At 40.8% G+C, this 23193-nt stretch overlaps 1 protein-coding gene across 1 annotated transcript in view; it reads left to right on the forward strand.

Moving 5' to 3' along the window:
- Window positions 1-1163: 1163 nt before the first annotated feature.
- Window positions 1164-23193, forward strand: part of SLC25A36 (solute carrier family 25 member 36) — a 28963-nt gene continuing 6933 nt past the window's right edge. Inside the window, exons 1-4 of the mRNA XM_051782239.1 lie at window positions 1164-1292; window positions 10691-10861; window positions 15353-15430; window positions 18102-18202. Coding sequence (XP_051638199.1) covers window positions 1252-1292; window positions 10691-10861; window positions 15353-15430; window positions 18102-18202 — 391 coding nt within the window. The 5' untranslated portion in view covers window positions 1164-1251. The remainder of the gene's footprint in view (window positions 1293-10690; window positions 10862-15352; window positions 15431-18101; window positions 18203-23193) is intronic.

The following is a 23193-nucleotide window of genomic DNA, read 5'->3' on the forward strand; positions in this document are numbered from 1 at the left end:
GGAAAAACAAGTTGAAAGTTGCTCAGTGAGTCAGGATGCTCACTTTGGAAACACACGCAATGGGCCATTGTTTGGGTGCTCTTTGAGGAGATGCATTGCTTCAGGAGCTGAGGGTATGACCTAGAATTTGAAAACAAGAGGAAACAAAACATAAGGGCACCACACACGTTACTAATACCACTGCTTGGGGGTGCTGGGGGCACCGGGGCTGTTTTTCATACCTCTTTCCCACATATTTTCTGCAGGAGCTGGATGTGCCCTTTGCCCAGGGCCAGCCCAGGGGCACGTTGTGGGCCCAAGAAGCTGCAGGTAACAGGATGGGTCAGGTCGGAAGGGACCACAGCGGGACATCTGTTCCCACCTCCCTGCTCCAGCAGTGCCATCCCAGAGCACACGGCACAGGACTGTGTCCGGGCGGTTCTGGAATCCCTCCAGTGAGGGACACTCCACAGCCTCTCTGGGCGATCTGTCCCAGTAAAGAAGCACAGTAACGAAGCTCTTCCTCGCGTTCAGGGGGAGCTTCCTGGGCATCAGTTCCTGCACCTTGCCTCTTGTTCTGTTGGCTGGCACCACCGAGCAGAGCCTGGCTCTGTTCTCTTGGCAGCCCCGCTTTGGATACTTAGACGCACTTATAATACCAATTAGAAAGAAAAGGAAAAGGCAAGGGGAAGCAGGGATACGACAGCGCCGGTCTCGCTGTATCTGCGCCACGACCCCACGGCTTGAGGGAGAAAAAACCCCACTGATCCCCCGCCCGGCTTATGAGGCGGCGCGTGCGGTGACGTCACATCCCCCGCAGCCAACGGCCGCCTCTGTTTACTTCGGGGGGTGTTGCATATTCATGAAGCGGGTCCCGCTCCTGCGGTGACGTCACCCCCCCGCAGCCAATAGCCGTGTCTGTTTAGCCCAAGGGCTCGTTGCATATTCATATCATGCATATTCATGATTATGCAAATTCATGTCGGTCACAGTCCGGGCCGCAACGGCCGCGGCGGGAGGAGAGGGAGGCGGTTCCCGGCCCGGCCCGGCCCGGCCGCACAGGGGGCGGCGGCCGCGGCCCATGTGTGTGTGCGGGGCCCCGCCAGGCGCTGGAGGCGGAGCCCGCCCGGCCCGTGTGTGTGCGGAGCCGGGAGCGGGAGGCGGAGCCCGCCCGGCCCCTATTTAAGCGCAGCCCCGCCAGCTGCGGCGCGTTGAGCGCGGGGCGGAAGCGCCCGCCACTTCTTTCTCCTTTTCCGGGCGCAGGCGACGAGGATGAGCCAGAGAGACACCCTGGTGCATCTCTTCGCCGGCGGGTAAGTGAAACAAGGCACGGGCTGGGATCCTCCTGGCTTTCCCGTCGCTATCCCTCGGCCGCAGGTCCGGCCCAGCGCCCGTTGCCGCTCGGCCTGGGAGCGGGGGCGGCGGCCGCGCCCGGGGCGGGACCCGCTGCCCGGAGCCCGGGGGTGTCCCGGGAGGGCCTTGCGGGGCTGCCCCGCTCCCTGTGCCCGAGGGTCCGGGGAGGCCGCGTTCAGCTCCCCGCCCGCTGCCCTGAGGCCCTTCTGGGCCCGCCGTGCGCGTTCGGGCCCGGCCCTGGGAGCTCTCGGGCCTGGGGGTTGTGTTGTGTCGCGGGTGGAGCGCTGGGGTGGAGGTTCTCTTAAAACCACCGCCGTTCCCGGGGTTTGTCCCTTATCCGGTGTTTTCGTGGAGAAGCCCGCTCTGAAGGACTCTGTATCCCGGAGGCTGCCGGGCACGCCGGGTGGCTCGGCGGGCTGGGAGTGCCCGGCCGGTCGCGCTCTCCAAGGGCCGCTGCGTCCCTGGAATGCGCTCCAGCGCTCCGGGCTGTGCTGCCTGACACGGCCCTGCAGCCTTCCACCCGCGAAGGCAGAAGCAGTGGGAGGGAAGAATGAAGCTAGGAGTAGAGGTGTGTCCCCTGTAGCTTTACTTAGGTTTGAGGTAACTCTTGTACCTTCGCAGGTGGTTGGTCTCGCTGTCTTTTTCAGCCGCAAAACACTCGGGATGTATGTGGTCGCACAGCCTGTGGCCCTTCCCGGGACAGGGTGAGAAGGGCACCTGGCTTAAAAGGGAAAGCTGGGGACCCTAACTGGCTTGACTGTAAAAGCGTGTTTGGGGAGCGAGTGTGGCTGTGCGGAAGTGACAGTGACACACTAAGAACGTGCTTTTTATCCCATAGGAGAGCTTGGAGCTGTGATTTCCATTTGTGCTCTTCATTGACAAAAATGAGCTCACTGCCTCTGGACTGGGGTGTTTGAGGTGGGACAATAATGTATTTACATTACTCTGACCAGGCCTGGGTGAATTCAATTACTCGTAGGCACCTTCTCTGCTTCTGGCACACTTTGTAGGTTTGTGCACATTATGCACCTGGTCTATTGCTTGTGGGGGGGCTTTTTCAACCCCTTAATTTCTGGCACTCTAAAAGGAGAGTGGTTATGCAGCAGAAGGCAGTGTATAATTTTTTTCTTAAGACTTCACATCCTTGTAAGCACTTAAAAAAAGCAATAGAAGGAGTTCAAGGAAGACAAAAATCTGCTGGAGAGGGTCCAGCGGAGGCCACAAAGATGATTAGGGATCTGGAGCATCTCTCTTATGAGGAGAGACTGTTGGAACTGGGCCTGTTTAGTTTAGAGAAGAGATGACTGAGAGGGGATCTCATTAATGCATAGAAATATGTCACAGAGGTGTCAAGAGGACAGTGCTAGACTCTTTCTGTGATTCCCAGCGACAGGGCAGGGAGCAGTGGCCCTAAACTAAAATATAAGAAGTGTTCCTCATTAACATGAGAAAGAACTTCTTTATGTTGAGGGTGGCAGAGCACTGGAACAGGCTGCTCAGGGAAGCTGTGGAATCTCTCTCTCTGGAAACATTTAAAACCCCCCTGGATATGTTCCTGTGTCACTTGTTCCAGGTGACCCTGCCTTGGCAGGGAGGTTGGACTGGATGATCTCCAGAGGTCCCTTCCAACCCCTGTGATTCTGTGAGTGGTGCTCACTTGATAGCTGTGCACAGGGGAGGTTACTGGGCAGAGTTGTGTGTATTGTCACAAAAAGGTTTACAAACCTGAAACTTAAGACTGGATGAAGATTGCTCAACTCAGCTGGTTCATTCCTATTTTTTGCAGAGAGCTCTGGTCTGTGGTGAGCTGCTGGCCAGCTGGGTCAAGGGTTACTCTGTGAGGAAAAGGCTGAGTGCAGTTTCCTCATGTGCATGTGCCAACCACATGTTTCCTGTAGCCATAGTCCACTCAAGCTAACAGTTTATACTTGGCCTCATTTAGCAGTAGAAAAGTTTTCAGGGTCATCTCGTGACTTTGCAAATTAGGTGATCTGTAGCGCACCAGAGTGATCTTTAGCCTCGGTGAAACTTGAAAAGCAAGGAAACTTTGTCTTCCTTTACGTTGCACTGGAGTCTCAGTGAAAAAACAACATGAATATCTCAGTCTGCTGGGGTTTTTTTGTAGTGTCCAAGTTCATTCTTTAGTTCCTGTTTTCTGAAATGAAACTGTAACAGATGACATTGCTGGTTTAGTAACATAGATGGGGCCATCTTGGGGTTTCTCTGTGGCTGCCTAGGCTCTAGATTTATTTTTTTTTGCATATCTTCTGTTCTTCCATCATCTAGTCACACAGCAACTGTTGTGACTGTAGACAACATGTTGGTAGTCTAAACTCAGGTGGTTTTATTCCAAATGAAGAAGAAATCAGTTGAACGTTCTCCATCCTTAAATTACAAAGCCTTGTAATTCAACCTACATTGAAATGTAGGTTGTAGATTAACATTTTGGTTTAAGTATATAAGTGACAGTTACATGCTCTTCTAGTTCACAGAATGGCAGAATATATGCCAAGTTGGAAGGGACCCATAAGAATCATCAAGTCCGACTCCTGGCCCTGCACAGAGCTCTCCCCAAGAGTCTGTGCTGGAGAGTATTGATTCCTTAAAAAAAGAGTACTAGAAACCCTTAATGTTTTGCTGTATAGGGAAGATTAATATGTTTGGGATGTACCTGCTTACAATCATAATTGGTATATTGAATGAAAATTCAGGTGTTGGCTACAAAAATAATATTCAGGTATTCATGATTTTTTTACTTAATTTCCAGGAAGCTTATGATAGTAATTTTGTATCATAGAAGCTTCCATCAGAGCAATGAACTTACCTGAGTGTTTCCTCAGCAAAAAGAGGGACCGTTTGGGGTTTGGAGGTGTGTTCAGCTGCTTTTCTGAGTTAACAGTTGGGTAGTGCCAGGTTTGCTTCTCTTCTTCACTCCTATGTTTCCTGCAGAAAGTTGGCTGTTTTCTAGTCTAATATGTGAGAGAGTGTAGGGAGGAGTCTCTTTATTTGTCTTGATTACAGAACTGTCTCAAATTGGTCTGTCACTGAAATCACTCTGATGGAGGTGCAGAAAATGCATTTGAGCTAAGTCTTTGAATTCTCAGAGAGATCAGACACTGTTGAAATTATGAAGTAAAGGTGAAAGACTTTTGGGGTTTTCTGATTAAAAAGATGATAATAATAATCTCTAGTGGGTATTGAGATAATGGGGACTCTTTTATACCCTTTCAGAAAATAGCCACTTGAGTCATAACCGACTTGTCAAGCACTTAGCTCCTCTCTGCCCTAACATACATTCCTAGTATGTAAACCTGGATGTCTTTCAGAATGAGTGAGAAGAAGGTTAGTACTTTCCTGTCCAAACTTGGTTATTTTTATATTCAGATGTGCTTCTGTGTGGAATAAGACAGTGTTTGTTTAAAGCTTGGGCTTTGCTCCATGGAGTTATCAAATTGCGTGGAAATTGTGGTCAGTATTTGAGACACTGAGCCACTGGTATGTTTCTCATATTTCTTTCTAGATGCAGATGCTTGGAGTGGTTTTCACTTAACACAAATGTTATTGTAAATGTTTATTTCCCCTGGCTCCTAGTACAAGCTACACTGTTTGTTGCTGATATTTGTTTTGGATAACAGAACTCAGTGATGCTTGATCCCCTGGTGCTGTTTTCACTTGTAGGTTTCTATGTGGCGGCCCATCAAGGGATTTTATTTTTACACTGTTAATTAGAAATAGCAGGTTTGATTAGTATTTTTAGTTTAAGGATGTGAGCTTATCTCACTTTTTTTTTTCTATTAGTAAAGAAACATAATTGGTGAATAAGGGGCTTAAGGGTTTCTGGCTACCAGTGCTCCTAGACACTATATTAATACTGAAGATGGAAATGCTTATAATCTACAAGTTGAACAGTATAATAACAGGAAAACTGTGAAAATTCAGGTTTAATGAGCTACATTCTTGCTTTTTCTGAAAGCTGTACTTGCTAAAGCCCTTATATGTCATCAAAAGACTGATACTGCAAACTTAATATCCAGACTTGCAACTTTGTCGATATGAAAGTTACTCTGGTCGTAAGATGGCTCCATGAAATTGCTGACAGATTTGGGACTGAATTTGCAGTGATGAGATAGGAAGGAGTTCTGTTTGCAAGAGGCTTGGATACCTTTCTTTTTTTTTTTTTTTTTTTTGACAGAATGTTGAGCTCAGTTTTCTTGCTTTTCTTTTGACAGCCAGTATTTGTATGGAACTTTCATTTTCATGCAGGAAAGATAAATAACTGGTAAAATACATGAATGAATGTAGACCTGAGATAACAGGGTCAGGGGTTATCTTCAAGTCTTTGAGGCTGTGATTACAATACCGAGAAAGGTGAACCTGAGACTGACACCATGCAGGCTTGTCTTTTATTTTTATAAAATATATAATTATTTCAAGGAGTAAAAAAAGTCTTGCACTGAAAGTTTCAGTTCTAGGTCAGCTGACATTGACACTGGGAATTTTAATCTCCTTTAGAGCATTTATAGACAGTCCACTGCCTGGATTGGAGACCCTCATCCATGCTGGAGCTCTCTGCTCTTACTTGCAGGTGTGAAAGGTAACAGTAAAAGATACTTAACTGCTCTGGACAAACACAGTGACTCCTTAGCAGATACCTTCAACTTGGAATAATATGAGAAGGCTTTCTTATGCAGCCATCTCTGGAAACAGAACCTGGGATTTGAACACCAAGTGGGTTTAGGTTTTTGAAGCACGTGCATTTTTCTTTCCTTACAGCATCACACAAATAATACAGATCTGTCTGGGGAAAATGGTTGTCAGAATTGTCTGTGTTCAACTACCAGCAGAGCTTAAAGCCCAGTAGATCCAGGTTTGTTTCTGTTAGTCTGGTGAGGTGATGGACTTCTAAATGCACATTACGGATCAAATTAAATGTATTGTGGGTGGGGTGTTTGGGGCTTTTATTTCCATGGGTGCTGTCTGGAATAAGCTATAGTTTAGGTGAGCATTGTCATCTCCCTAGGTTCTTCTGTCCAAGAGATGTCCAGTATACAACTGTTCTTAGTTTTGGTGTCTTTCTTTTAAGTTTGTCATGATCCTGCTGGTTAGATAATAACTACGTCTCATGATGTATATGTATCTGTTTCACTGAGCAACCATGTCTCTTAAACTGTACAAGAAGGCTTGAGTTGAAGACTTAATTCTCTAACTTGACAGTGTTAATAGTGGTGGGATTTTGGTTTTCCTTTTTTCTTTTTTTTTTTTACCAGTGTGTTTATTTTTATGGATTTATCCACTGATCTTTGGGTTTCTACCCTTCAGTTTACTTGGGCCCTACAGGTGGTTTCTCATACCCTTTTATGATCAGGTGTTTCTGATTAAAGGTTTGTGGGTGTTTTTATACTCACTTGGCAAAGCTGAAAAAGGCTTATAGTAAACATTGATAAGAGGCAAATGTCACATCTAGGATAAATAAGAGGAGCAAGTGGTCTTCTGAATAGCGTTCATTAAAAAGTGCTATAAAAGTTCAGACACAGAAGTGTCTCAGGTCTTGCCATTTTTCACTTGCCATTTACACTCTATCAGCAGGAATGTATTTGCTCACCTATTTACTCTACCATCTAATCCTGGATAAAAATTTGCACACTAGTAAGTGTTCTTACAAGTCACAGTTGTTGGTGCCTAGTGCATGACTAGAGATACTGAAGCCCCAGAGTGGTCTTGGGTAGTAAAAATGTCTGAAGTAGTTCACAAAATCCCACCTATGTTATGAGGAGAAGAAATCTAATCATTTTCTAACTCTTAAAATAATGTTTTTCCCAACTGTGCTAGCCCATAATTTGTGTTAAACCACAAACTAAAAAAACTCCCCTTAATTTGAGCTGGTGAGGAGGGTAGCAGCAAAGGTGGCAGCAGTCTGCTAGCAGTTTATAGAACACTTGGAAGCTGGAGCTCCTGGCTGGCTGCTAATGGCCTGCCAGGACTTGGAGCACAAAAATGTAGCTGTCTCTTTGACAATATTTCCAGTAGTGTGTTAAATAAGCAAGGCCAGAAATATGTTTCTAAGTAAAACACACTGTCATTGCTGCTGGTGACAGCAGCTGGTATTGCTGCTTAGGAGTTGCTTATTTGTACAGAGTGCATAGTTCTTGAATTGTCTCTATTCTTTATTTAACCACAAGCTCTGTTTACTGACAGTTCCTCATAAACAGGTTTTTGTCAAGCCTTACAGTGTTTATCTTAAAGGTCAAGTGAACTAGACAAGTCAGAATAGTTACTGCATTATGCCTTCATTTAGTGGTTGTTCAGACTCAGTGGATCTTGTGACCACTGAGAAGGTCTGATTCTTCAACATACCAGGGCCTTTTCTTTCACTCCTTCAGTTCCAGATGTTATCTCTATTATATGGGACTTTTTGAGGGCTCGTAAAGTGGAGTATTAGACTTTGACAGAAGTAGAAATTGGGGATTTTTCCAAGACTTAAGTGATATGGAACCATGTAGCACTATAAACCTTTTTGCTTTCTTCAACTCTAAGTAGCAGTTTGAGATCTTGAAGATGGGGACAGAGAAGAAGCTTAATTCAAACTGTCAATAGTTAGTGGAAAACATTGAAAATAGTCTTGGGTTCAACTGAATCATCTTGAATCATCAACCAAACCAAAGAAACCACCCAAGAACACAACAGCAAGAAGCTGCCAAGGGTGCTGATTATTGGAAATTACTTGAGTGGCAGAATGTAATGCAGATAAAGGCCCTTAAAGGGAGGCAGATGATCTGCTGCTTCCTTATGATTGCAGGTAAACATCCACTGGCTGCCACTGACAAGTGCTTGCTGTAGGCAGACTTAAAAAGAGCAAACATTGAGTAGCTGTGTATCTGCCCTCTTCCCCAGTAATCTCATAATCCATTGTGGAGTGAGGTGTGTCTGACCCATCCACAGTGAATGTCTGGCAGAAGTGCTGCTGCAGTCAGGCATCCCCTGTGATTTGGGTGTGGTGCAGGGAGCATGCAGGACACAAGCTCCAGGGCAGCATTAATCTTCAACTTTGGAAGATTTTTCTGGTGAGATGTATTCTGGTGTGAGGTAGCTGGGGAGCATTAAGGGCTTCAAATTCCAAGCCTTGTTCAAGAATGTAGGCCATGGGGTTTTCTTGTCCTACTTTCTTCCCCACTTGCATGGTATTTATCTCATAAATAATACTATGTGCTTTCTCTTGTGATTACTGTTGCTCAAAATCAAGTTCTCATGTAACCTGCCCAAAATCAAATGCAGAAAGATTTTCAGGAAAGTAAGCTCAAGGGAGTTGGAAATGGAGAGGCTGCAAGAAAGGAAATAAACTCTAAAGCCAGCTTCCTACATTGCCTGCTGAGGCACATTACCTTAGAGTGGTGTCTGCTTTGAACTGCAGGAAATACAGTAACTTGCTGTCTGCTCAGAGCTTTAGAGCTTGAGCCTCTTCATGTCAAGTTGTTTTGAGGGCTGGTCTACCTGTGGTTCTCATGTGGTGTTCACATTGTGAACCTTCACATGTTACAAGCTCCTGCTGCATCCAGCACTGGCTAAAATAAATCTTAGCACATCTATCCTGTCTTTCTGCAACTCTGATTTTAAAATACAATTAGAAGTGAATTGCTCACTCCAAGCATGCTGCTCCAAGATGTGTGTCACTCTGTATCTGCGTGAGTGCAACACACACTGAAAGACTGGGTCATTCTCCTGCCATAACACTTTTTTCCAGACTGACAAAGAAACTTGATATCTTTCTTCAATGAAACCTTGGAAGAGTAGACTTCAGACTAATGTGGGAGTTAGAGATGGGCAAGATGCCTTTAGGCTTAGTAATAGGACACCTCTAGGTCACTAGGTTTAAATGGAGCATTAAGTGAACATCATGAAATGCTATCCTACTTTGCAGCTGTACTGTCAGTTCAATCCATACAAAAAGATTACTTTTTTAGAATGCAGTGCTGTATTTTTGTATTCTCTGCAGTAGAAGAGTCATCAGTCTACCCCTATAAAAATTGATAAGAAATCTTGAGTCTTAACTGTTACTCCTAATTTGGACTGAACTCTCCTTTGCGTTTTGGAAAACATTATTTTAAAAAGATTGTTGAACAGGCTTACAGCTTTTTAAAGGTTTTGGGGGTGTTTGAGCTTCTTGTGTTAGAAAAGAAATAGCTGATAATTATGTTGTCAGAATCAAACACCTCCTCTAGTTATTGCATTGGGGAAGCAAATGCTGGGCCCTTTGAATGTAGTACTAATTGTGTTTATGTGTTAGTGGATTTCAAACTGAGTTGTTAACATTAATACCTGAATTGAAATCTATGTTTATGTGTTGGGATGGATTTTTTGATTGCTTTTTAAAGGATATAGTGTCCTGGTCATAGTTTTAAGAAGGGTGTTTAGCAATGTTAAGAATACTGGTCTCCGAAAAGGTTCGAGGACAATGTCGAGGGCTTTTCTATAATGGTAATGTAAAGGCTTTTGGGGCTGTCTTGGAAATCAGAATTTGTTAATTTGGTATTTTTCCCTCAGAGGGTGTGTTTAAACAGATAGGAATGCAGATCTTAATAAGCAAGTAATGAATCAGCGCTAGAAGAATCCTCTGAGCAGGGCTGTGCAAAGGCAGTGTGTTCTTGGCTGTGTTCCGCTCCAGCAGCACGGCAGGAACTGCACTGTCAGCACAAGTTGTGCACGGCTTGCCTGGACATGCTCACAGGAACAGATTGAGGCAAAACCTACAAGTCTTTACCTGCTCATCCCCTTGAGCTCTTTTGTCTTCCGAGATTCTACTCTGTAGTATCTTATTCTGCCTTGCTGTACTGGCAGAACTCGGGAAACACTCAGGAAATCTCTGCTTTCATGGTACGATGCCCAAAATACAAATGGGGTTTTGAAGATGTTATTTAATTGCCATGGCACAGATTTTACCAGGTTTTACATGTAGCCCTGTGTGCATAGTGCATAAATCTTTTCTACCCTTAAGGATTTTTGGCACCTTGTTGGTGGTCAGGAGTGCACTAAACATTAAAAAGAACAGTTAAAATTTACCATAAGAAGTTAAACATTTCAACTACTGAGCTGCTTTCCAGAGCTGATTTGAACAGCATGTACTGAAGACTGTGCTCCTTCACCACTTTTTGTCCATTTAATTTTTCACTTCAACTTGTGGGGTTGACAGACTGACTTAACAGTTTGCTTGCCTTCAAGGGCAAATAGCTGCAGCACTGTCATACATGTTATAGTTGGTTCTCTACCTTTTGCAGTTTGACTATATGATAATGCTAATTCTGTGTGAATGTATCCCTCAGTTTCTTTGCAATTACAAATGTGATGAGCCTGTTTATTTTTGCAGATGTGGAGGTACTGTTGGTGCAATTCTGACATGTCCACTGGAAGTTGTGAAGACACGATTGCAGTCCTCCTCTGTGACTCTCTACATCTCTGAAGTTCATCTCAACACTGTGAGTGGTGCTGGTGTCAACAGAGTGACCAGAGTTTCTCCTGGGCCTCTCCATTGTTTGAAGTGAGTGTACATGTCACTAGGTTTTGGGATCATTTTGGGGAAGAGAGAAGTGTTTTGGACAAATCTGCATGAAAGACTCAAAATATTGTCTGTCATGATGTTACCATGAGATGACTTTCCATATTTTGCCTTTTAACTGTAAGTTTCACATTCCAGTTTTCTGAATGTCCTTCATGCTTGAGTTTGTATCGTGAATTAGCCAGAGCACATATACCTTGTACAACACACAGCTCCAAACTGCATCCCCAAAGTTCACTGGGAGCACTGTGACACAGCCAGACTCTCACTCTCATCCTGAAAGTGTTATCCAAATCCTGGAAGTTACTGAATATGGGGGCAATGAAAATTAACTCAGTTTCTTAGTTTCTTTCGACTTTTACCACTCCATACACTTTTCAGCTTTTGAGTATCTTCTGGTGGATCTGTGACTAGTAACATTTTTTTTAGAACTAATAAGAAATAAGTACACCCAGCTTCTGCAAAGGTCTGGGATGTCTTGTTTGCATGATGCCTCACTGAAAGGTGACTGACTGCCTTTCTTCTTGCCAGCAGTGCTTGTGTAATTCAGGAGCCAGCAGAAAGGTTATGAGGCCATAGTTAAACTGCTTGTACAGACCACAGGCAGGGTTCCCTTCACTCGAGGGGACTCAAGCTAGCCAGTTAAGGGCAGGAGAGGTACCCTCAATATCTGGGAATTAGGGGAGACTTCCTCCAGGAAGGACTTGCTGCTGTTTCTTGCATTAGAAAAAATTTGCCAAGACTCAATCATCTATCTTCTCTTCCCCATTAATTAGTGAGCAGTAGTTTGTAGAGAGCCCCTCCTGGCAGTTAGTGTAGGATTTAGGCCTTACCTGGTTAGTGTATAGGATTTGCTTATATGGAGGTTGTATCCAAATAGCTCCTTGAATGCAAGATCATCCTTAGCATGAAAGGTTTGATTCAGAGCCTTTTTATGTGTGAGCCTGATAGGTGAACAGATACATGGGAAGGAAAGGCTTGGATTGTGACAAGCAGGAAGAGTTCCATCTGACATGCTTGCCTTATTGGCTTCTCTTGATGGAAGCTGAGCCCTTCAGCTTCTTTCTGAATGCTTGGTTATGAATTTATCTTCTGTCTAGAAGTGTATCTGAATGAATAACAGGTAGAATAGATGTTTTGTTTCTTACTTTCCTCTGCTAGAAGCCTGCTATACTTTAAAAGGATCCCTAAAGCCAAAAATAACTTGAGTATTCCCAGGAAGTGAATTCAGACTGAGGCAGAGGTAATACATGATGACCTTCATTGGTAGGGCTTGTTTGTTGTGTTAGTTTGCTTTTGTTATCTTCTTACATGTGCTGTTTATCTATCATACAAGAATGTCTCTTCTGCTGCTTTTGTTTTTTGCTTAGATGTGCTTTCTTTCAGGTCATTATCAAACAAAGATGCAAAGTCTGGGTTTCCAGTTCTTTAAATACACTAAATATGATAAAAAATCCCAAATAACGTGGCAATGGACTGCGACAATAAAAATACACCGGTGCAGGACAGAATTACTCCTGTTTAAGGTGCTGGAGATGTGTAGTGGGGAAATAAAACTGGATTCCTCTGTCACTCTCATACCCTTACTGTCACTTGATTTTATTTTTTTTTGACTCACGGTTGTCAGAGTTTGGTTGTCTCAGCAAATTCGGTGCAGTGCTCCAAGGCTCTCAATACTCAGTCTAAAAGCAGGGAGAATCAGGCAAATTACGTCAAAATTTCAGTGAACTGACTGCTGTAGAATCACTTCTGCATCTTAAGCATCAGCAGAGGTGAGTTCAAAGGCATCTCTGTAAAGAAACAGACTTGGAATAACCGGTACAGGTGACTCCATTTTCTGGCAACAAAACCAAATTCCCTTATTCTTAAATATCTGTGTTATATGTCATATTACAGATTCTCATAATTTACATTGCACAATTTAAACCTGAGGTCTTGATAATGGAAATCTCACTGGCCTCCCAGCGCAGGCTTCTCCATGTGACATAAGTAGGTCAACTGAGGTCATATGGAGCACTTGTCCTGCTCTTCCAACCATGGATTTGCCCTTTGGTGCACTTGTTCAATAAACAAGTGCAGGCTCTGGGATCTGCTTATTAATGCAAAAAGTCTGTGCCTTATTTTCAGCGCAGACTCTGGAACTCCTCCAGCTGTGGCTGTGAATGCAGAAGAGCATCAGTAACTACCTCCATGATAATCCTGTCTGTTACAATCTCTCTAAAACTTTGCTACTCTGTCAAATTTGGGAACTTCAGATCCAGAAGAAACAAATAGACCTGGTACATTTCGCTCCTAAGTTTCTCTTCAGACACAGATTCCTTCTGCTTTGAATAGATGTGCTGTATGTGCATATATACATGTGTACCACAGGATATGGTGGGAGTGATTTTCAGTAGTGTTTTAAGTGGACACGGATCATGTTAGTTGGATTCAGCACTGCAATTGTTTACAATGCTTTCAGGATACCAGGCAGGTCTAAGTAGTTTGTATTTCTGAAGTGTCTTTGAGTTTGTGTTCAATATTGCAATTATTGCTGTGGAGAAATACTACCCACACAGTGAAATGATGTCTGTTATGGACACAAAGGTAAGATGTTGCTGGACACATTATATCCTAAATAATACTGGTAACTTCAGAACCAGTGTTTCATTTTTGCTTATTGAAAACAAATGTGAACTTTCAGTTGGATTTAGCAGCAGGACAGTAGTGAATCAGCTACTGGAAATCAGAATAGGCTTAGAATCTCCTTCAGTGCTATAGGTGGCTTTCAGTCATTTGTTCTGATAGTATATTCCAAATAAAATGGCCATTTATGCAAGGGTAGTGTGCTTTATTGAATAACTGACTTGTCATTAACCTGCATCTGTCTTTGAAGAAGAAATATATAGTAGAACTATTTGTGTGTATTGGTCAATGTTTGTAAATCAACAAGCACAGGCTTCTGTTTTGCAGGACTTGGGAAAGTAGTTAATTCTTAACTTTGAATATGGGTCTAAAGTAATTGCTAGAGCAATTTACAGTAATGGGATGCACGTAGTCCATGTTTCTCCTCTCGTGTCCTACCAGACTTTGTAAAATAGCAATGTGATTAACATCTGGATTGTTGGACAGATTGACTTCCCTAAAACTGAATACTAGTGAATATTCTCTTACCATACCAGTGTACCTTGCTGCATAATGGTTTTCAATGCTTTCTAAAATCCACAACTCTGTGGGATAAGTATTGCAAACACTAAAGTACTAGTAATGCCTCACTTGAGGTCTCAACTCGCTGCTTGAACCCCTGTTTCTCTGTAAATTCCACAAAGATGGAAGGTCACACCCTGCTGCCACCCAAGCAGTCTTTCCCAAGCTGTGTTTATGGTGGACATGGTACATGAGATGTTAGGACTATACTGAGACTGTGACTCTTTGCGTGGTTTACACTCCTGTCTCAGTTAATATCAGTGAATTACCTTGCATGGAAGGAAAGACAGTCAAAAGGCAAAAAAACCCTGGCTCCACAGCTCAGCAGCAGCGCTTGGTAGGAGCACACAGGCAGCAGTTCAGAACTGAATCCCCTCCAGCCTCAAGGAATGGCCACTTCTTATGGTGGAGTTTTCAGTTTCCTTTTACTGTAGCCAAACTAGTCAAAGAATATGTCAAAGAATACTATGTCAAAAGCCAAATGTCAAAGCCAAACTATGTCAAAGAATAAAGCTAAGGCTCCTAGTTGAATACCTAGTGGATTTAAATAATGTATGGGTATGAGAAAGGCAGGATATAGAGGAAAGCAGCCTTCCAGATACCAACTTCTGATGTGTAACTTAGTGTACTGTTGGGAATCTTGTAGAATCAAACCTGGATAGCATGTGCAAAGCCATGCTGAGGTTTGTCTCTTTTTGGGAAGAGATAATAGGGACACTGCCCAAGTGTCCCTGGCTGGACATCATAAGGAGTAGAGCTTATGAGAGCTTACATCTTCCTGAGGAGCTCTCAGATGGAGTATGACTCAGTGAAACCAAGCCTTCTCCTCTCCTCCTCTCTTGCCCTTTGCCCTCTGACCCTTCCACTCCAAACAGTCAACAAACAACATAAAGGGTGGTGAAAGGAATGTAGCATAGAATAAAGAATTTTTGCCTCCTGAACAATCTAAAACCTACAGGAACGCGGACATTTCCATTCTTAGTATTTTCTCCCTTTAGCTTCCTGATGACAGACAACTCCATGCATGTATATGTTCCTGTATTTGAGGTAAGTCTGTATTGACATCATAAGTCTTACTTCTGCACTTAGTTTCTGGATTTTTATGGCATGTTAAGCAGTAATGGAATTTTTTATTCTGATTCTAGGAAATTAATTTTTGTGGTCAGCACTGTATTGTCAGTTATTATGGAATTTTTTCAGAGTAAAGGTTAAAGTGATGTATTTGTGTGTCAGTGCATTCCTTAATTTTGATCTGAATGTTACAGTACTGTCTTTTTTGTTTTCTAGGATGATCTTGCAAAATGAAGGCCCTCGTTCTTTGTTCAGAGGGCTGGGTCCTAATTTAGTAGGCGTTGCTCCTTCCAGGTAAATACAAATGTGTACATTAAATAAATTAAGGGATTCATTTGAACTGAATTTTGCATCTGCAGTTGTAAATACTTAATAGCAAGTAACTCATTTGTTCCTGGGGTAATTGTGTTGTCTGAGAAATTGAGCTGCTTGTACTTCAGAGCTCCAACTGTCTCAGCACTCACTATCCCTTGTGCTACTGTAATGGCATTTACTGTTGTGGACTATCCCTTATGCAGAGTTTTGCCCAATTAAAAAGAAAAATGCTTAAGGAGTTGCACATGTAAACTAGAAGTTTGTACCTTGGAAAACACAAAGGTAGATCTAGCTTTCAGTTAATCAGTTAATGCAGTTATGTGACTGCAGCCTCAAAACACTGGGTCTTTCTTCCTAAGTTCTGGTGAAGTACAGGCTGGTGCTCCCCTGCTTTAGGGAGCCTGTTCTGAAGCTTCAAAAGGGGCAAGGCTGAGTAGGATGACACACTTAACAGCTGGCCCAGAGCAAGTGGATCCAGCAGTGGGCTGGGCTCCAAAGGGTACTGGGGCAGTGTCAGAGAGTGCAGAATGGGAGGATGTAAATCTCATCTCATGGGCAGTGGTATTGCTGTTCTCTGTTGCTCTGCATCAGCACAAATACTCCAGCTTCAGGCTGGTGCTGGTAATCAGAGCAAGGAGCAGGTGATGCCAGAGTGAATTTCTCCTTACGTATAAGTGTTAGCCAAAGTTCAGTCCAAAAATAGGAGAATACGTAAGAGAGTATAGAAACAAAGCTGTGTAAAAGTAATATAACTACTTAATCCTGGATGAGGCTATAGTTGGTTTCTTGCTCATTTTTATTCTCTTCTGTTTAAGAGAAGATTCTTTATGCAGAGGGAATATATTCCACAAAGGCTTTATTATTCCCTTGACTTAGTGCTCTGCTTTTGTTTATTTACTTACTTTGCCTGAAGAGAAAACATTCCTGTCTCCTACACACTCACCTAGAGAGTATCCTAACTTTTCTGGTTTAAGGTGCTTGGAGGTTCCTGGACAACATTATTAAACTGAACTTTAGCTCTGACAGATGAGGCAACGTTCTGTAGATCCTCTGCGTAACAGAAAAACATAATGCAATGCAGGAAGTGGAATGTCTTTATTAGATTTTTTTTTTTTTTTTAAGGATTTAGGAATACCTGAGGTATTTTTTGATCATTAACTTAGTATTGCTGTTTGGAGAAGCTGAAGTAAATCCAGTATCTTTTTCTGTTCTTTACACCTGCAGGGTATCAGCACTTCCTAATCTTAAGAACCTGTACTTTTGCTGGTAGACCAGTCTGTTCTATCAAATGTTCAACATTGATATCACTTTAACAGCAATTTTTATCCAGGAATAGGTTCCATTTTATAAGTTACTATCCTCAATGAAAAATATCCTCACTTGCAAAAAAAAAAGTCTTATTTCTTTTCAATAAATTTTGTGTTAAATCTTCTAATTCCCTTTTCTTCCCCCAAGTGAAATGCTTAGATTGTTTCCTCCCCCCCACCATACCAAAAATGTCAACTTGATGTAGTGTGTGAAGTCTTATTTATAAGCACATCCCCATTTCCCTCTGGCTGCCTTGGTCTTCCTCTAGTACTTCATTTCAATTAAGCACTAGCTAAGTGGATTTAACATCAGCTCTTTGTTTAAATAAGCTGTAGAGAAGCATGTTTCATAACACATCCAGTACACTTAACTGGTCAGGTTCCATTTGAGAAATGACACCCATGAAGCAAGCACTTTATCTTTTTTGTAATAAAGAAAAACATGTTTGCACAGCTAATGAGGTTAATGTTCTGTTCATGAAAAGTTGCACGTTCACTTTTTTCTCTTGTAGAGGGGTGTTTAAAGAAACTGAGTAACAACCCAAAATGTTGTTTTAGATGTATTTAAAATAATCTTTTTAGCTTTAATGAGTGAAAACAAGTTTTCATATTCTCAATTATTTCATTATTATTTCAAATTTTCATATTTTTCATAATATATTGAATTGGCATGCTGACTTTTGTCTAGCTTTGTTTTGCTACCAGGTCACAGGCTTGAGTGTAATACAAGTTTACAAACTTCTTTTGGGAGTGTATTCAGAGAAAAAAGTGTCCATTCTAAATACAGAACTAAAGAAACAAAATGTAGATACCAGCTTCACAGCTGTTCTAGCATTTGACATATAAATATTTATAACCATAACTTAGCAATATTTACACCTTAAATGCTATAATATTAAGAATACTGTTTGGGGGCTTTTAAAAAGCTGCATACTTGTTCATTCTCTTGAAATTGTCATGCTATTGAAATGAGTTTAGGTTCATTAGTACAAAGTTTTTCTCGTATTAAAGTGTTGCAGAATACTGAAACTTGAGTTTTCAGTCCAGCGGTGTTTTACTTCCCAGTGTCACAAAAAGCACTGCCATATTTCTACTTATCTGTCCTTCCCCTCACTGGTTGGTATTTGGAGCTGTTGAAGAAGAAAAAGTTAAAATGCATGATCTTTGTTTTTGTTTTCTACTCCTAGAGTAGTCCCACTATGTTACAGGAGTTAATCCTTGAGTAGTTTGTTACTGAGGAAGTAAATTTTAACCCAAGATCATTTAGATTAGTGAAGTTAATGGCACTGCTTATTAAAAATATTGACACATAAAACATAACTTGGGTTTTGTTCTGCTTTTAGAGCTATATATTTTGCTGCTTACTCAAACTGCAAGGAAAAGCTGAACAGTATTTTCAATCCAGATTCTACCCAGGTACACATGATTTCAGCTGGTGTGGCAGGTAAGGATCTGTAACTTTTTAACTTCGTTCTACAGTCATATCTGCAAATGAGAAGTGACAAATGTGGAAAAAAAAAAACCAACAAAACAAACCAGAACATGTTTAGTAATTGAATAATGTTTTCTTTTAGTGGTTACCTGCCTTGGCCTCTCATTAAACAAGCTATCTGGAGAATATATGCATGAAACTGCACTGAGTGATAAATAACAGTGTGTGTGAATAGTCTTTCCTAGAAAACCTGCATGCCTGCTTTTTCAATTGTTAATTTGTGAAATGAAAAAAGAAAACTTTGAAAACAGTCACTTGTTGTTCTATAAGATATAAACATTGTTTACTCTGACTTCAGGTTTAATTCTTCTTAATCTGCTTTTTTTGACCAACCCTTTCTGTTACAGCTTTGTGTATCTGACTTATTTTTGTCCTTCTGAAATATGCCTGCAGGTATTTGTGTAAGTTATATGTAACACTCCTTCCTCCTTTGTTCATATACCACTCTATATGAAGTTTGCTCTACCACTGAAGAGACATAGAAGAGCAGATTTTTCATAGTTTTCATATATTTTCATCTCCAAAGATAAATTTCTATTTTATATCTGCAGTGTAACTTTGGTATGTTTGAGCAGCTACCAATATTTGTTGCTTGATTTGTGTGTTCTGTGCTTTGGGATCATTAAGGGGAGTTAAAGGCAACTGAGTTGAGTTATGGGCATGGACTTGTGCTTTGAAAATCAAAACTTGGGCTGGCAACACTTTTCCTGTTGTTGCCCATGTTTTTGCTGCACAGAACCAATTTTTCAAAGGTTGGGGTTTTTTTTATGTGTAGGCCATAGGCACTTCATAGATGAATTCTGACAGTTTTATTGTTCAAGTTTCTAGTTCCTGTCAAACTTACAACCAGTCTCTAGAATGTGAGTACTGGTGATCTGGGATGGACTGATGAAGGTCATGTCACAATAATGAATAGGATTAGTTTTGCATTTAATGCTGATGATCCAATGCAAAGAAATTCTATAAAACATATAAAATATGTGACATTAGCTTTATATTTAAATGACACTGTCCATGAAATGTGATAGAGGTTTTTAATCTTTAAGATGTGAAGAGATCTGTTATGTTTTGCCCAAATAAGACAAGGATGATGAAAGGATTTTTTTTTTTGTCATCTAGAAGTGCGTGTTTTGTTTGTAGGTGAAAAACACAGAGAATGAATTGGAAAGGCATTTAATGTACAGTTCATCCTAATCAACTAATTGTGCCAAGAAAAATTGAACTGTCTTCAGCTCCTTCTCAAGAGGATAATACATGTCTTTAGATTTGAGGGGCAGGGGGAAGTGTGGGTGATATAAACAAGTCTGTCCTCAGTTGAAGACAACTTGTATAACTTGTGCAGTGCTGCAGACAAAGGAAGGTTCAGAGTGTTCCTCATCTTTGGAAGTTACTGCCCTCATTCTGTAGTGAAAAGAACACTTCTGGAGATGTACCCTAGTGCCTTTTCATGAGTGTTTGCAGACTTGGGCTGTAGTTTGTCATGGAGTTCTGTATCTGTTAAGTAACTTGCTTCCTTTCCAGGAGGTTGATGTTATGCATTTGTACATAAAGCTGCAGGAAACTTGGGTAAATGTCTTTAAGCCTTAATTGCTCTTCACCTTTTTTTACTCTTTTATACAAGTTTTAATATTGAATTTAATTTACTTAAGAGTTCTCACACTTCCCAAGTTCTGCAGTTGTATTTCTAAACTATATAGTCAACAAAACAGGAATGCTCAGTGCAGGCTCACACTATAGGTCTTGGCACTGTACACTACAGAAATTCTCTGGAAGACCTTTAAAAAAAGGTTCTTTGACACAACTTCTCAAGACTCTGTTGGTGTTATTCTGATATATGAAAAGGACTCTGTAGTTGAAATTTAACAGTGCTGTCTTGGGAACCTGCTAACCTTGTTTTTGTAATTCTAATATATTTCAGAAAATGCACTTATACCAGCTATTAACAGTTTTACCTGCAAGGTTTGTATTGCTGTATGATGCAAATCAGCTTAAAGAAATGGCAAAATAACAGGGACAAGATTGAATGTGAGCTCTTAATTGGTTGACAGGTTAACACAGAAGATCATTGCAATATTTGCTTTGAACCTAAGACTTCAAAACTGGCAAGGTGAATAAAGACTTCTAATAATTAGCAAAAAATAATCAGTATTGGGTTTTTTTTCTTTTTCAGCTACCATTGGTTTCAGTAAGAAATTGAGTAAATCAATCTTAAATGAGGGTTGTTGGTTTTGGTTTGATGGGTTTTGGGGGGTTTTTTTTGGATATGACCTTTCTGTTTCATAAAGGCTTTTCTCACGCCAAATGAGCATGAAGGAGGATTTGCACTTACAGAGCTTTTCTTGTAGGTTGCAAAATATGGTAATGATGCAGAAATACAATTTAAAAAAAACAACTGTAACTTACTGCTTTATGAAAGTACTGCAAATAGTGAACTTTACTCAACTTTAAATTCTGTTTACTTATATCATATGCTAATATGTATCTCAGGTTAGATTGATGTCCTTGTTAATTAAGGATTGTCTTATGCACATGGTGTTTTGGGGACTGAAAAGCTGAGGTGTGGTATTTTAAGCATTTTTGTTTGGTTTTAGGCCTGATTCTTCCTTCTCAAGATAAAAATGGTATATTTATGCTTTTAAGATTTTTCTGCTAAGTTTGTTTGATCCGAAGGAAAATGAATTATCTACATATTAGTAACTGATGCCTTATGCAATTAGAAATGTTTCCTTGTTATGTGCCAGCTTCCAGCATATAGTTCACATCACTCTCATACCTAAAATATCTGTGTAGTGACATGAAGTCTCAACAGTCATTTTTGCCAACTCCTCAGCATATCATGTGGTTCTCTTTTTGCAAACTAGGGCAGTGAAATATATCTGAGCTTACTACAGGAATGAGTGTTTGCTTGTGTGAAGATAGATGATCTCTGTACACTTCCAAGTTAGGCTAAATTCTCAGATTCACTATAACTCTGCTGCCTTGTACGTGGCCTCTTTTGCCACAGAGAAGAAAAACTGTGGAGAACTGAATGAGATACTTGATTCCTGTATGGCTTTCTTATTTGCTTTTTTTAAATGAATCATAGCCTCAATCAGACAACACGGTTGCAAATCTGCTGCAAAACTCCTTTGCCTTGTATTGCTGTTGCTGTTCTTTCTAGAACTTCACTGACAAACCAGCCCAAATGCAGATTTTTTTTTTTTATTTATTAAAAATAATTGGGACCACTTTATTATTTACAGAGATACAATACTTTTGTAAGTTTTCAGTACGATGTACACAGTTAATTCATACCAAATAAAATGCATATTTAGTTCATTGGTCTTAGAAAGTTTGATTTCATAAGGCATCTATCTTGTTTTTTCAGTCCTAAGACTAGGCTAGATTTTGTGAATAATATTTTCAAGGGAGTGGGGAAGGAGGAGGGTCCACTTGTAAGTTTGCTATATAGGTAAGTATTTGGAGATGTAAAATTGAACTGCTGCAAATGAGCAGAAATTTCAGTACTCAGTGCATTTTAAACAACTACTTTAATATCTGTGGCCTGTTTTGATTATTTTTCTTTCTTTTTTCCTAAACTTTTACCTGCAAAACCAGTTAGATCTCACGATAACTAATTCACAAATCCTTCCGATGGGATTCGATTTGTACACTTGTGTCTGATGAGGTCACTGCTTGTTGTTATGATACAGAAAAGCCTGTGTCTATTTTAGGCATTTACTGTACATTTCTCCCGTGAAAAGAGTGAGATCGTGTCATCTCATGCTCCCCACCCGCAGGTCACTTCCTGCAGAAATATGGACTAACTAAAACCTCGTGAGTACTGAACTGAGCGTCTCTTGCAGCCTCTAGTGTAAGAACCACACAGTGGGTTTGTAATATCTATTGAATAAACAAAATGGGGAATTCATTTGCATTATCTTGAACTCAGATGATGTGCATTGTGCAAAGACATCACTTTTTCTTAACTCTGTTAAGAGTGATTTTTTTTTTATTTTTTTTTTTTTGTCCCCTCCCCTTGGCAGATCAGGGAAAGGTAGAAAATACCTTTCACTGGTAGCTGCTACTGTACTTAGCTCTGGCTAATTGGAAGCCCCTAATGGGTTAAACAAGGCATTTTGGTTTTGGGGTTTTTTCTTCAGTGTCCCAGAGCTGCCTTTTAAATGCTGCAGCTGATATTCTATGTTGTCATATTATTTCAAAGATCTCTTTTCTTTTTCTTTTTTAATATGTATATAATCTCCTTTCTGTCTCTTTCTGTTTACTCTTTTGGTTTGTTTTCATTTGACTTCTTTGGATTTTTAATTTAGCATTCCATGTTCACATGTGTCTTATCAATTACATTGGCTTATAGAGAAAAAAGCAAAACCCCTATCCTTGGAAATATGATGCACAATAGGAATACCTGGGATCTTACCTGTCAGTAGCTGTAATAGCTGAAAAAGTAGATGGAGAATTTTTTGTCTGAAAGTGGGATAAAATTTCATAGAAGAAAAGTACAGGAGTCTGTAGTATTGCCAAATTTATCTATACTTGTATTGAATCTGGAATATTTCTTGAGGGTACAACATATTGATAAGCATTGTAAAGCATTATAAATTTCATTGAGACTTCTGAAAAGAAAAAGGAAACAATTGATGGAACTTCATAGTAGCTGTTGAAAGTCTCCAACTTTTATTTTTTAACAAATATTGTGCTAGAGACTTTATTTAAAAATGAAAGGTTATCAAAGATCCCAAATGGTGTGTTTTTCATGTTTTGGAGGGTTTTCCTTGGTGTCAGCATCACTCAACTCTTAATTCATTTTTTTTCCACTGACTATATTTACTACATTACCTGTAAGAATTGACCTGTAGTCATTTCATCCTGAAACCTGAATTACTGAGGGACCTTTGATTTGAAAGCTTTGGTTTGAACTGTCAGTTTAGGCTTTTGACAGCCCT

Source organism: Manacus candei, unplaced genomic scaffold (assembly GCF_025592945.1).
Source record: "Manacus candei isolate 608988 ecotype Guabito, Panama unplaced genomic scaffold, ASM2559294v1 h1tg000015l, whole genome shotgun sequence".
In the NCBI taxonomy this organism is placed as follows: domain Eukaryota; kingdom Metazoa; phylum Chordata; class Aves; order Passeriformes; family Pipridae; genus Manacus; species Manacus candei.